Raw genomic sequence first — 16,203 nt, 5'->3', positions numbered from 1 at the left:
AACACTATAATTTAAGCAACTCTATATTATATTGTATTATTTTAAATCTTCATTTATATGAAAAGATGTTTGATATTATTTAGATGCAGTTAGTAAATATTACGATTACATAATGTGAAAATTTAGGTGAACATGTGAATGAGGATGCTTGTAGACTAGCATTTAAAAAAAATTACAAAATAATGACAGTAAGTACGATTAACTAAATTTTAAATTGAATTTATAACTTTATAATTTTATAACTTGAGGGATAACTGAAAGGAACAGGGTGACACAAAGAGAAAATCAAAACAAATACTAGATCAAAAGGGTCCCACAAGATCTCACAGTGGAAAGAACAAGGAGCTGGTGTTAAACACTGGCCAAAGAAAGGAGATCATTGAGGACTTTAGCAAGAGAAGAGCTTTACATAGACCTGACATTATGGATGATGTGAAAATCGAGGTGGTCTCCATACCACCTCAGAGTCCACCTTGACAATAAGTTGGACTTGTCGGTGCAGGGAAATGCTGCATACAAAAAGGGGCAAAGCAGAGTCTACTTCCTCTGATGATTTAGGTCGTTTGATGTGTAGAGATATGCCTTTCCTCTTTTATCAGTCAGTGGTGGCCAGCGCTGTTCTGTTTGCGGTATTCAACTGGGGAAACAGCATTACTAGCTGGGACAGGAGTAGAATAGACAAGTAATCAGGAGGTGTGCTGCAGTGATGGGGAGAGAGGCAGTCCCTATGGAGGAACTGGTGGAGAAAAGGACTAGGGCAATAATGAAGTCCATAAGGGCCAATGGGAGCCATCCATTGCACAGTACGACCAGGAAAAAGTGGCTCAGGAAAGCAGCCAATGTTCAAGACTGATTTTTGTGAGAAGCAGAACAGAGAGCTACAGAAGATTGTTTGTCCCAGCACCATTATACAGTCTAATGCATCTTGAAGGACTGAGTGCTTTATTAATGTTTATTTTAGTCTAATTCTTCTTTATCCTATTTTATATGATTTTATCTTTGTTATAGGGCAGGTGAATTTCACCTACCGGGGATTAATAGAGTACCTATCTCTATCTATCTATGATTCCCAGCAACATTTTAGATATGATTAATCTGTCCCTGTTACAGGAATATATACTGAAGGCTTTCAAGTTAGCTGTAATTAAAACTTTAACTTAAGAAACCTGCTGTCAATCCAAATGTCTTGATAAATTATAGACCTAAAACCAATCTTCATCATAGCACTGAAACAACACTGGTTAAAGTGACTTGTAGTATTTTGTTGCCACAAATGATAGTCTTATATCTGTAGTTGTTAGTACAGATATAAGATATCTTAGATCACAGTGCTGGATTTGATACAGTCACACATCATTAAGGTTTGAAGGTGCTGCAGAAATTAAGGGACCAGCACCAGACTGGCTTAAGTCATATTTGTTCGACAGATTCCAAGTTGTTCATGTCAATGAAATACTTTTCAAGTTCTGGGGTAACTTGTGGAGTATCACAGGGATCAGTACTAAAGTCAGTTCTCTTCACTATATATGCTCCCAGTTGATGAAATTATCAGACAAGCATTTGATCAATTTTCACTTATGATACTTGTCCATAGTTCCTGATGAAGCTAGGTCGTTACATAGACTACAGGCATTTCTTGAGGACATCAAAACTTGGATGACTTCAAAGTTTTTGGTTTTAAATCCAGACAAGATAGAAGTTGCTGTCTTTTGACCAAAGTCTTTAAAAAAAAAGAAGCTAATTAGTCAGTCACTTCATGTGGATGCCATTAATAGTAATATTTAATGGCTAAATTATAAGAAATTTCTAGAGGTTTACATTCGCTCATCCACTGATTTTCTGCGCAGAGCTAGAGCTTTTCCTCTCCCTCTATATGAAGAATTGCTGCAGAATCGATGACAGGTTTTCTGGTTTTCCTGAGATTAAAAGCTTTTCTCCCATTGGGCTGTATCATTTTATTTATTGGTCTCTCTAAAGTACCCTAAGATGATATATGTTTTGCATTGTTGATGTTCACTGTAAATAAATAGAATTTGATAGATTTGCAAACTGTTGGACATGTTTGCCTTGAAAGAATTTCCCCTTTTAAAGGTGACAGGAAACTGATGTTTCATAACTAATCAATCTGTATTCTTCCTGTAGGGAAAGCTCTATGAAATACCTATGTTTTCATGAGGCTGAACTTCTAATCATAGAACTGGTCAGGAGAGTCAGGTAGGAAGAAAAAAAACCCTCAATGGCTTTTATTCCAAACAGATTTTAATGGATTCCCTCAATAAACAACTGAAGAATGGATAAAAAATAATGAGTCTTGATATTTTGGAAAAATCTTGCTTTTCACATTAACCAAAAGGACAACTGTGAGAGAACAGAAAAAAAAAAAAACTGCTGTCTTTAAAATCTCATTAACAGTAAGTCAATGCTGAGAAAATGTACTCAAATTAAGGTAGTAACTAATATTGGTAGCACATTCGATTACTTTATCTTCTTTCATTGGCTAAAAACACCCAGATCCATTTCTTTTCCTGGGCATATGAAGATTTGCATCTCTTCAATAGGAACCTGTGTAAATGTAAAAGTTCCTGCCTTTGATCTTAAGGTGACATTAAAAAAAAAAAAAGGTTTCACAACAAAACAAGTTACAAGTGTGCACTATAAAACCAATTTTAATAGCAATGCTGCGTGGGGCAGGGTGGGATAGAGTGCAACCAATGAGCGGAACCTTATTCCATGATACAAATTTATATTGGAGATCTTTGCTGCATCTCTTCTTCCTTTCTCTTTACCTTTAGCAAAACACTTTGATACAGATTTCACTTGCAAAAGCACATTTTGTAGTTAAGAAACTGAAACCATTTGATTTGGTCTAAATGGGATTTTTCCCTTATAAAGCTTTTAAAGAAAAAAAAAGACAAATATGTAAACAAAGAAAATGGTATCAGATAAATAAGGTTATAAGTGTTTTTATAGCAAAGGCATCAAACAATCATGTAATAATTATTCACTGATGACATAGTTTGTACTGTGCTCAAAACATTTTGTTCCCAGAAAGGTGGAACCAAGATACCAAGTGTTGATCATGAAAGCTGTTTAGACTTCAGGAACTCCTAGAATCGTCTCTACTACGACCCCAGCCCAGAGGACAGGAAGTGGAGGTTTCAATTCTTCTTCGGATGCTATCAGAGACAAAGAGGAAACACACTGAGATCAATATCTTGTGCTTTTAGAGACATTTAAAGACAGACATGTCAAGTTACATCTGAAGGCTCATAATGTCCCATTGAGCAGGAACAGGAAAGTCTAATCTACAAAATCAGTCACCTTGTCTTAATGAACCACAGGGGCTGCCAGGAGAAATGCCAGGCATTCCGCGATAACTGACTGATTAGGAAAGGACAAACCACAGAGAAGGTGGAAAACAATAACTCTGATATAAATTCCACAAACCTCTACAGAGCTCTACATGATTAACCAACCTCCAGGTTTCTGCTTGAGATCCTTAGATAAGGACCACTTGACTCGGGAGTCATATCTAATTAAGACGTTCACTCATCAGAGGAACCTTTTACATGGCACCATAGAAGTCAGGAGATATATTTGCCTCAATTTAATTTCTATTTGTAACAGATTGCCAGAGAAGGGCTGCAGCTACATTAACTGAATGCTGAAAGGGGATACAGGCAGTCGAGCAGCAAAGGAAGCCACACAGGGGGTTGGAAGACAATTAAATCCCCTCCAAAGGGTCAAATACACAGTAGCTGGTAAAAAGAGTTGAATTATCCAAACCAGCGCACTAATTTCAGTTGGTAACTTTTAATGCGGAAGAATATCAACCAGCATGGGTTGAAATAAATAGAAACAGACTGTGAGATTCATTTAACTACTTTTTTTAATATAAAAACACACAGGGACTCAGATTTATTATCCTCATCCACAAAATAAAATATTAACAATTTAATTTAAATGGATTTGATAGGAGATCCTAGAAAATCACTGAGGAAAGAGGTGCAATAGAAGAGATTATGAAACCAGCTACTTCATGAAGGGATTGAGGGAAAAATAAAAAACATTTGGATAACGTCTACAAGATGAACTTGGATGCAGACAGTAAGGATGTATGATAATGGCTTTTCTCAAGCGATAATTTCCTGTTTCTTGTGGCTGATAACTGATATAAAACACTAGATATACAGGTAAACCAATTAACAATATATATAGCTTTCATTTTACCAAAATAAACCTGCAGCAATATTATTTATAGCAACAAAAAAAAAACCTTAACTGTACAAAAACAAATTGTAGTTGTTATTCTCAGCAATAATAACATCCCTTGACAAGCCGTCAAACAATTGGATCTGGAAAGGATGTAAAATGAATAGAAGTAAGTTGAAATTGCAACATTGCATTTCCTGAGAAATAGGAAATAATGCCTCCTCATAAATAACCTTGATTTTTAACACAAAAACAGCAACTGTGGTTTTACAATCCAGAATGCCAAAAAGGAATAATACTACGGCAACAAAATCTCATTCATCATTATTCTTATTTAACTAAGGTCTAATCAGTAGATTATTTTTATAAAAAGCAGCATCTCCCTCTTCTCAGAGCGCCATGTTGTTTCAGTGTTCTTAAGGCAAGTGCAGTAATGTGACATCAATACATGCGACAGAAGCTTGTAGTAGCGGCGGAGAGCAAATGCTCCAGAATCAAGCAGTTTATTATTGGTCCTAATTATCGTTGAGATTTTAATCTATTTAACAGTTTGAGGACATAGTTGTCCATTATCGCCTAATAATTATTGGTAACCAATATTATCCTGCATTCAGTGGAAGATAGTTAACTAAATACATTCTTTATTAACTGAAGATCTAATTTAAAAGCATTGATGTTCTAATTTTAACTTAAGGAACATAAAGAAGAATCAGAAAAATTACATTCGCTACAACAGAAAATAAAGTGTGTTTTATGCAGAAAGCTGAGGGAGAAAAGTTGAGGTCAGCAGCTAAAGAAACAACAAACTGAAATGTGAAAAATCGCTAAACAGAAATAAAAGGAAAACCACAAGCAGATCAACTTCAATAGAAAGTAAAAACTTCAATGAAATAACATAAGCTGACATCAGTGCAAAGAGCGCTTTTGAAAAATAACATTTTGAAGAAAAAGCAATAATAAAGCATTACAGAACTGAAAGCCTGAAGGTTCTTGTTAGCAAAATGCTATCATCATCTCAATGTGTTTGTGTTATGGTCTAACCCAGATTATTATGCTTTCAACACTTTGTCATTTGGGGTCCCAAGATTCACCCCAACTGTGGAAAAAAAAAGCATGTTTAGCAACCTACTATCAGGGACTATGAAGAGGCAGAGCTAGGAGGGGGTCATTTGATTGGTTCAGTTATTGACTCTGAGCCCAGAAATACAATTGCCTTTAACAGGGATTTGATGGAAACGGAGGAAGACAATAAGAAGCCGAATCATTTGGGAATAACCCAAGGCTTTGTCATCATCTGCAAATTAATGTGTTTCTGGGTGGAAGTATGCAGCGTTATGTGGGATTCAGCAATGAGCAAGCTATAAAAGCATTTAAAGGTTTTACAACACCATTCATTTTAAGGGGATTTTAAAAAGTGAGATCATTTAAAAAGTGTAAAACTGGCAGTGGTCCATGCCCTGTGGTAGCAGAATAACTATAAACTGGAATGGCTGAAATAGCACAGAAACTGCAGCAGGGGTAGAGGTCCAAAAAGTGTAGAAAGAGGGGCATTATAGTGAGAATGCCTGCAGCTTTCACACTATTAATCTAGCAGTTTTTATGAGGAGAATGAGGAGTGTCTTTCGACATATATTGCACTGGATGCAACACAGAGTAAAGCACAGATTTTTTGCACACCAAACACAGCTATGATTTATTATTCCTCCACGACCGTCTTTCTGTAAATATTCCCAACATGTTATTACCAGATTTTTCTTCATTTTTACGACTTCTTCTCTGCACTAAATGACACTTAATACACCGGGGGCTTCTAACCTTTTTTCTTAAGACAAAGTGCTTGCACCTACAAAAGTTAAGAAATTACTAAAACCATCCAAAATATTATTATAACTACATTCCTGAAAATATGTAACAATAAATTCAATTCAGTTTATTTATATAGCGCCAAATTCACAACACATGTCATCTCAAGGCACTTTACAGTTCAACCAGATCATACAGTCTCTCTCTATTAACCGATTAACCTTAAGTTAATAAGAAATGGATGGATGGATGGATGGATGGATGGATGGATGGATGGATGGATGGATGGATGGATGGATGGATGGATGGATGGATGGATGGATGGACAAAGAGACCGCTTGGATACATTTTAGCAACCAATACCTGCTCATAACACAGTCATGTGAACAATTCTTTATGTCATAAATTCAATAATCTAATAATGTTCTAACTCTTGCAAATTAAAAAAATTTAAGCAGAACTAAGTAATTTTCTAATTTTGTTGCCCATAGAGGATCTTTAGAAAATAATACTGACACCCTCTTTGAGCTGCTCCCCAAACCTACATTTTAAATCACTATTGAAAACCGCTTGCACAGAGAATTGTACCTGTTATTCTAGAGTCTAGTTTATGATTGATTTTATTATGTTGTCCTGTGTTCTTATATGTCTTACTGTACTGCTGCCTCTTGGCCAGGTCTCACTTGAAAAAGAGATTTTATCTCAAGGGACTTCCTGGTAAAATAAAGGTAAAATAAAAATAAAATAAATAAATACAGCGCTGTCACTTTCTAAGCAGACTGAAGATTCATACTATGACCAAATGTCTGAAGATATGAGTAGTATTGTACATTATTTTATGTAAATTAATACACCGCAGCCTTTTTACTGCAAATTGTTACTTTGATATGAGTCAGTTAAGTCTGCCTCTCAAGTAAACAGTTTTATACTTGCTCTCATTAGGTGATTTGGCTTCTCAGGTTTTATAGTGTCTCGCTAAAATCGATCACTCTATATTCACAAAATAAATAACTGTTCACTAACAGTCAGCATAAATGGGATATAAAAGTTGAATAATAAATTGGGTCTTTAATGCTCACTGCATATATAAAATGCAAAGGTAACAACCGCCAACTGTATTTTTGCTTTCCTGCTTCCTGCTACTTGATTTCTAGCTTGGACCCAGATGGCAATTTCAGCTTTAGACACTTTGGGAAATCTAACAGAACTGAACAACGAAACTGAGGACTTTCTGGTGTTTTCATGGCAACTGATACTTACGGCAGCGTTCAGCGCTTGGTCAAGGTCTTCAATGATGTCAGCTGCGTCCTCCAGTCCCACTGAGAGTCGGATCAGTGTGTCACTGATCCCCAGAGTGGCCCTCTCCTTCTCAGGCACCGATGCATGGGTCATGATTGCTCTGAGATCAAATAGAAAGCAGTGTTAGTGACACACAAGCTGGATAAAGCAACAACAACAAAAATAATCCAGTGGTTCTGAATGAAAACAGAACTGTGAATGCAAAGATTTTTTATTTCTTTATATCTGCTGCCCTCTTGTGACATCATTCCAAACTGCAGTTTATCTTCCACTATAAATGCTTAACACTACAATCTATTAAAATTTATATTTAGGACCAAAACCAGGGGATACTTACGGGTGTTCAGCTAAACTTTCATAACCACCAAGGCTTTCTGCAACTGCAAACATCTGAAAACAAACAACAGACATGAAGTGGAATGAACCATAGCAGCATATATTTAAAGCATCTACAAACAGATAAAAAAAGATACATGGTGCTTAACCTTAAGCAGAAAATACTATAATGAAATTTCCTCCATAATTAAGAATATGCTAAACAAAGTGCATAATTCAAAGCACAATTAAATTGGATTTATCATTTTTTTGTGAGCACATCTGTGTTTACATGCTATACAATAATGAGATTAGCTCCCATGCTGATTAAGATTAACTCTATCTAAAGAGATAATACTTTAAATGATGACTTAATTCTCATTAGAATTGCTGATTTCATGTCTTGGACCTCTTCCACACTCACAAGCATTTTATTCCTTTCCACCCAATCTAGTTTGAAAAAAATCCTCTATATATTACTTTAAGGTTGCTGAGGAAGGTGGTGGCGTGCTCGAGTTTTCCCTTAATGTAGAAGGTAATCATCCCTGGACACCCTGTGCATTGTTTCTTCATCACCTCATACTGCGGGTGGGATGGGAGGCCTAAAATGAGAAGAAAAAACATGATAAAATAGCCATTAAAACCATATAATATCCCTGTAAAGGAAAAGGGATGTTTTTTAATGGACTTCTTGTTTTAAACTGAGTCCTAAATAACCTGTAGCAATGCTTGGATGCTTCTACTTAAACGAATCAGATGAACTGATAGACACAACTCCATACTTGTGTTCCTAGCTGTACAGTCCCCTCTAGTAAATCACTGTCAGAGTTAAGTTCACTGTATTTCCCCAGTTTCTACAGACCGACACATCACATGCCCGATATTTGGCAGATAGTCATGCTTTTTTTCTTGCATCTGTGCAAGAAAAATCAGTGTGTCCTTTAGTCTAAATGAAGACTTGCATACCACTTGTCATCATTGCAGGATTCTTGCCAGGATATCTAAGAGTGGCGGGGTGCTTTGCTCAAATGTGCTGCCGTTATGATCAAATTACGGAGGATGGGCTCATTTTTATGACAGCTTCGGCCCTTTGACTGACATCTTGGCTTCCTTCCCAGCGCCTTTCCGCACAGTGAGCGTAACAGCTGTAGTAACAGTGTCTATAATCCCATTTACCTCCTTATTTGCTCATATACATGAGGGATGTGCTGTGTAAACATGAACCCCATGCTGTTAAAACTCTCATTGGCTCACCAAGGTGTGCAAACATAACTCTGCCCCAGCACTAGAGGGGGCTGTTGTACAGCGTTACTGGCCCTGTCATCAAGTAGGAGCACTTGAGCTTCAGTTTCAACATGTTTTTTTTCTCTCATTTAAATGGAGAGAAGGCAAAATTGGTCTGGCAGCAACAGCTGATATCAGGCGATTGCAGTAACTGAAAGCAAGTCTCTTACATCAGCGTGTAAGAATTTTGGCTCACTGCTCTTTACAGAATTGTTTTAATGGAGCAGCTTTTATTTTATTTTCTTATACCAAGATGAGAATCTTGGTATAAGGCCACACTACAACAAATGGATTTAAGTCAAGACTTGGACAAGGCCACTCTAAATCTTTGATTCTGTTTCTTTCGAGCCATTCAGAGTTGGACTTTTTGATACTCTTTGTATCTTTGTCCTTCTCCATAACACAAGTGCGCTTGAGCTTGAGGTCACAAACTGATGGCTGAACATTTACCCTCATCCTTATCTGGATTCCATTGTTCCATCAGTGATAGTCATCCAAGTTCGGAAGTAGTAAAGTAAACCCAGAACACTGAAATGTAATTATAAAAGCTGGCTGTAAATGGGGATAAGAATAATACATAAAGAATTGATTAAAACTAACAGTTCTTGGTTTTCATTACTATCAATGAAAAAACTGTGTGGTTAAAAGTTATATACTGTTGCTTTAAAAACACCGAATCCACAGAAGTACAGACAACAGGAGAAGCATAAATGTATGATTCACTGAGGGCATAAAGGGATAAGCACCTTGATATTGGACACTATGCAGTATTGAATTGTTATCAAACCTACAGTTGCATAAAAAGATGAAAGGTCATAAACAGAGTGTACTGGCATGTAGATCATGAAGTGGAGCCGCCAGAGCTGATTACACAAGGTTACCACAGTTTGTGTGAGAACATCAAAGCACTTATCATTGTGAGCCAGACTTTATGAAAATGCCAGCTACACATCATTGCAACCGCTGTTAAGCAAATGCTTACAAAATTTATTTACAGCAAAAACCTTTTCTCATGGGTTTGCGGTATAAACACGCCCATTTGACGCATTCTAAACAGCCTCCTGCTCTTAAGCTGCTTCTTTAATACCTTTCAAACAGTTCCCTGTAATCAGGGCATGTCTAATCAAGTATGGTTCTCGCTACAGGAATTCACCTGGGAAAATGACCTTCTCCACCCTGGGATCGGCCTCCAGAAACCTAGCTGCCGCCATGCCGTTTTTAAAGTGCTGCTCCATGCGCAGGTGTAGGGTCTTCAAGCCACGGTTACAGAGGTAACAGTCGAAGGGAGACGGTACACCGCCGATGGCTGATCACAGGCAGAAAATAAATGGGAGGTTAATGACAAAGCTTCCGAAAGGGCTAGATTAGGCAAACAGAACAATAGCCTAACAATGAAAAGGTTTAGTTTGGTGAAGGACTTTGACCTCAGAAATATCTCCTGGCTGTTTGCTGAAAGAATGCAAGAGAAGTTCAACAAGTAACTTTACCAAAACCTTTGTAGACAGAGGATGGTTTTAAAGAAAAAATACAGGAATAGCTATAGTGTTTAGATTAACCAACGTAGTTCCTAATCATTTTTTTTATGTTTGATCACTGTGTTCATGTATAGCTGTAGATAAAAAAGGTATGATATAAGCAGAATAAGAAGCATTTAAGCAGGACTTTATCATAATACTCAATACTCTCACCATTTTGCAAAAACCTCAGTCGTTCATTCAGATCCTCCCGGTTGACAGACACCAGACCCATCACCACATCACTGTGACCTGCCAATTCAACACAGGATGTTAGAACAGGAAATAAGACAGGATTTTTTTTTCTATATCTCTTATTCAAAGATGTAATAAAAGCAAGTAAAAGGTTAATACATTCCAAACTTTTACAAATGCAGCTTTTTCAGCTTTATTTAACAACCTGATTTGGGTCTTATTTGGTCTATTTAGCACAGTAGGGCATAAAAGTCTTTAAAACTTAACGGAGAATAACGATCAGCAATAAGTCAGTTCTGTTTTAAAAACTAAAGGCTGTTCTGTATTCTTATTAAAACAGTTACATCACTCTGGTTGATATGTTCGTATTGACTTTCCCTTTCTTGTTTCCTGTTTACTTAGGAATGGTCCTGGCTTACTGGGAATATTTACAAATGCCGGTGTGACATCTTCTTTACCAGCATAAATTTAGTCTTTCTCTTCAAAATAGATGTGTTAACAAATGAAATAAACCCTAATTGAAGCTTTTGAGGCTTGGATTTATTTTCAATGTTTACCAGAGGTTTTTTTTCCTTGGACTGATTGCACACATTGAATAAATTCTGTCTTTTCAGTCAGGTTTGGTCATTTTGGGACACACTAGCATATTGTTGACATATGAAACTAACAGAAAAACTATTCTGCTCAACTCCATTAGTGATTCGAATATAACAAAAAATGCAGCCTCTGTTTGTTTTAACCTTAACAATTTTGACATATTCATGGTTTTAATTTTTTGCTGTTCAAAGCAAGCAGGGGCAATCAGAGCCTGAAGGGTTGTCACAGTAAAATTTGTAACTTGATATTGATAGCCAGGAAAATATTTGATACCATCTTTGATACCACAGGAATAAAAACAAATGCCAAATAATTACAGACGTAAAAACACATTATTATGAAAAACTAACTTTTCAATCTCAAAATGGAACGTGCTTTCTAAACAGATTCTCTTGGTTAAAAAAGTGTAGTAACAAATGGAAATAAAAACCTAAATACAACACTATTTGACAATACTTGAGAAATTACCATTATAATCTGTAAATAAACTGGAAACATCCTATTAACAATAGCAAAAACATGCAAAAAATACTTGTATTTAGTATCGATACCGTCCCTATGTATCCGGATACAATGTTTGAGTATCAAAGCATTTCTGAGTATGAATAACAAGGATAATGTTACAGCACTGCGATTATACAGTTTGCTGTTTAACTACCTTATCCAACTGCTAGTCCAAAATATTTACCAATTTGTAATAACAAAAAGCTCTGATATTAAATAGAGGCAATGTCTATGACCTACCGTTCATGTATTTGGTGGCTGAGTACATACAGATATCAGCTCCCAAAGCCAAAGGGCGCTAAGGGTTAAAAAACAAACAAGTTACTCACTGAGTGATCCTTGATATATCCACAGAAATCTGATTGCAGGAAATCATAAAAACCTGGAAATAAGCCGACATGAAGGTGTTGTCAACGACCACTACAATGTCTTTGTTGTGCTCGTGCACCAACTGGGAGCAGGCTCTGATGTCCACCACCTTCATCATGGGGTTGGTTGGAGTCTCCAGCCACACCAGCTAAGAAAAGAGCGCACATCATTGCAGAACACACTCAGATTAAATAAACATTAGGGTTAAATAAATGGTGACAATGCTAAGTACTGATTAATACTCACTGAATCAGCGAAAAAAAACACAACAAAAACCGACATAAATGAATATAGATACCGTAATTTTGATTTTTTTTTTTTTTTTTTTTAAAGAACAGCAAGTTATCCTCTTTTTTTATTGCATCTATCCTTGACCTACTTTGGTGTTGGGTTTCAGGGCAGCCTTAAGCAGCTCAGGTTTCGTACAATCAGCAAAGGTCGTCTCCAGCCCAAATCCAGATGCAACTCTTTGGAAGTATCGGTTGGTGCCTTTACAGTGAACAAGCACAGCAATTAGATTCCCAGCATCATGGCAGATGTACGCACACAAGCATCACAAAGTTGCACCTCACCTCCGTATACATCATCCATGCAGACGATCCCATCTCCCTTCTTCAGCATATGGGTGATGGTCAATGTGGCTGCAAGTCCTGAAGCAAAGGCAAGGCCTGTGGGGTTGGGGCACAATGCAAATCAAGTAGTCAAAAGAGGTCTGCTCTATAGTTTTGTTGGGGATTTTTTATCCTAGTCTAAATTTTCAAGGTTTCTGGACATTTCCCTGTTATATGCTAGTTCTGGGGAGGTCCTGTTTATAACTTTCACACACAGGTTTTCTAGGTGTGGCCAGATGCCTGAGGTTTGGGGATCCGAGAATTTCATCTCTGTGGCTCCTTGTTGCCAAGATCTACTGCTGCAATAATGCGACTACTGCAGTGTTCCATTGTGGATGAAGACGGAGCTAACAGGGGAGCATGATTATTATATTTATGTCTTTCTCTCCGTAAAAGTTTAAAAAACAATTCACCGGACTTGGTTTCCAAAGGTTTAAAGACGTTTCGCTTCCCCTCCAGGAAGCTTTCTCAATTCAAATGTCTGAGAAAGCTTCCTGGAGGGGAAGCGAAACGTCTTCAAACCTTTGGAAACCAAGTCCAGTGGATTTTTTAAAAAACTTTTACTGAATGACTATGACCTGGATGACTGAGAATCTTCATCAGCATTTATGTCTTTCCAACCCTGACCTCTTTCTTATTGTAAATAGAAATAAAGAGGAAACTTTTCCAATGCCGATAAGAAAGTTCAGAATCTGTTGACTTATAATGACTTAGACAACCTTTGTTGTGATTTTGTATACAGACTTTATACAAAACAAAATTTCCTTTAGCACCGCTTTTCAAAGAGCAAATGAACATTTCCATTGCATAAAGTGCAGCAGTGATTAAATAATCAGGTTACTTACAGTATTTTGCTCCATCCAGCGCTGCCACAGCCTTCTCCAGACAGTTTCTGGTAGGGTTTCCACTCCGACTGTACTCAAAACCCTTTGCAAAGAAAAGGGGAATACTTAGATTGCTAGAAACTTGTACATTGAACATGCAATGACAAAAACATCACAATTAAAGGGTGAGTACATTTTAAATAAATAAAAAAAAATGTACTGAGGCTAGTATTGTAGCAGCTGGTATTTCTAAATGGTTGCCTATAGTAGACCCTCTGGGAATATATTGGTGGCTGTAAGTGAGAAACACCATCTGTAACATAGAAATACTCTATCAGCTTTATCTACAACAAACTGTATGCAGAAATGCTTCCCTATATCTATAAGACCTTGTTTAGTTTGCAACAATCATTTACCAATTCTGAGAAAATAGACATTTTCTTTAGAAACAGCAACAACAAAAAAATAACATTACTTTACCTACTAGGAGCTGTTTTTGATTAATAGAAGGAAAAAATAACATTCAGGCTAATGAGGGAGTCTCTGGAGGCACGTTTTAACACAAGAAAAGTTAGTTGAATTTGCAGACTAACTGGGAATGTGTTTGGTGTGTAACATTTACAATATCAATTGAATGGAAAGTTTTGTTTTTGCTGATAATGTTCTGCAGACCTTTAATCCTTGACCTGTCCAACAAGAGTTAACGAGAACTGTAATAATCTCCCTGTACAGAAAGCTATTTTATGTGCTTTTTTAATGCAAAAGCTCAATACCTAACTTGTAGTGTAAAAATTAAGTTTCCATATAACAAGCCATGTAATCATTGACAGAAAACAGCAAGTAAATGTGTGTATCGTTGCTGCTAAAAGGAATGCTTAAAGATTTTCAGAAACCTTCAGTCATAGACTTGACTAACAGATCTGACTGATAACAGATGGTGTAGGAAATCTGTTTTGACAATAATTACAAATAAGTTATTGGGACAAATGAGATTGTTAACATGCTCCTTTATAAAGGCTCCCTGTGCAGTAACAATTACAGAGAACATAATAGCCTATATACATACATACTCAGCATGGTAAGATAAACCCTACGGATAAATATAGTGTATGTACTAAGAAAACTGATCATATTAGTTTGAAAAAGGAACTTAAATAATGATAGTGTGATAGCTTGACAGCTGGCTATATATAAATAAACACTCTTATCTCTTAGACTATAAATGCTTCTCCCTAAATATAAAGATCATCAAATAGTGTATTTCTGAAATCAAACATAAAAAAAGATTCACTAAACAGCGTGACATATTTCAAGCACTTTAATATAAAGCAAGACTCAGTCACTATGCAACTTATTAGGAGGCATAAAAGAGTGGCAGAGAGTATAGCTGTTTATAATATATTATATTTATATATACCGTAATATAATTATTTTCTATTCCAACAGCAGTTTTAATGTCTATTTCGGTTTGTCCAAACAGTCTTATTAAGTAGAGGCTAATAAACTATTCAAACACTTTGTTTAATCCACTGGCAGCAAAGCAGACCATCATGATGTGACCACCACCATGCATTATTGGTACAGGAATATATTTAGCTTCTTAGTGCAGGAAGAAGCTTACATTTTTAATAGTGAATAGAGTTGTTGGTTGTAAAGCTGGGTGCTTGATTTCTTCTATAGATTTAGGTTTTTTGGACCATCATTTTGGCTTTACATAAGCTGTAAAAGCAGTGATCACAACACTTAGTAAATGAGAAAAGAGCCTTTTAAACATTATTGAAACAATTACAAAGGTTTAACTGTCTAAATTTACCGTTTGAAATAGATAAAAAAAATATAGATCATAGCTTTACTGCATGTTTATATCTCTGGTTCAAGAAGCACACTCTAATACAATAAATCAATGTTTAAAAAGGCTCTGAGGTTAGAGTCCATATCTAACATGTTTAATGCGTAAAACAGCCTTATGTAAACAGATCAATTATTGGCTGATTCTGTAACATGGGAATCTTCCACATGTCCTTCCGGCTTAAATAACCGACTCCTAACCGGCTACTTACAGCGTGGTTTCCCGGGGAGAGCTGTTTGAAGGTGGTGGACAGCGAAATCGGCGGCACTACAGCCATTGATGTCCACTGCTCCGGCTCCTGGCCGATGTGTATGGCATCTGTGGCGAAAGATTTAAAAGCAGTGCGGAAGCCGGCGAACAAATCGTCGGTTTCGTCTTTGTTCGACTGGGCCATGGCTGTGTTGTTTCCTAAATTCACCACGAACTGTACCCGGGATGGGAGCGCATAGCGGTTAATAGTGTGTGGGGGGGGAAATACTATTCAACGGGGCCGTTCGACAAGCCCGTCCTTCTCAACCAATCAGCGCTTAGTGGCATGCAGAGAGCGGCTCTGATTGGTTGAGATATAGGGGGCGTCCGATGTCTATGACGACAGCACGTTGTTTGCGCTCCTGTCAGTCCTGGCGCTATGATGCAACGATTCTTGTTCTTTGAATCAGGAGGGTTTGGCTGTCTCGCTTGAAAAACATTTTTCATTTCAGTTCACACTGGTGATATATATTGCATATTATATATTATTTTATTTTATATACATATACATATATATATATATATATATAAAAATGCAAGCAGTTGGAGTAATAATGGCACCTCTCACTGTTGCTGAT

The 16,203-nt window shown here is 36.8% G+C and overlaps 1 protein-coding gene across 1 annotated transcript; it reads right to left on the bottom strand.

The window, feature by feature from the left end:
• Positions 1-2,252: 2,252 nt before the first annotated feature.
• On the bottom strand, positions 2,253-15,770 carry cth (cystathionine gamma-lyase). Its single transcript, XM_015379204.1, has 12 exons — positions 15,588-15,770; positions 13,549-13,630; positions 12,665-12,760; positions 12,472-12,581; positions 12,106-12,240; positions 11,964-12,021; positions 10,602-10,679; positions 10,067-10,219; positions 8,110-8,231; positions 7,652-7,704; positions 7,276-7,414; positions 2,253-3,176 (listed from the first exon to the last, which is right to left on the bottom strand). The coding sequence occupies exons 1-12, from the start codon at positions 15,768-15,770 to the stop codon at positions 3,159-3,161; spliced, it is 1,227 nt and encodes a 408-aa protein (XP_015234690.1). The 3' UTR covers positions 2,253-3,158.
• Between the last annotated feature and the right edge of the window lie 433 nt (positions 15,771-16,203).

This window comes from Cyprinodon variegatus, unplaced genomic scaffold, assembly GCF_000732505.1.
Source record: "Cyprinodon variegatus isolate N-32 unplaced genomic scaffold, C_variegatus-1.0 Scaffold187, whole genome shotgun sequence".
NCBI lineage: Eukaryota > Metazoa > Chordata > Actinopteri > Cyprinodontiformes > Cyprinodontidae > Cyprinodon > Cyprinodon variegatus.
The sequence above is the reverse complement of the archived record's forward strand: the minus strand, read 5'-3'. Positions and strand labels throughout refer to the sequence as shown.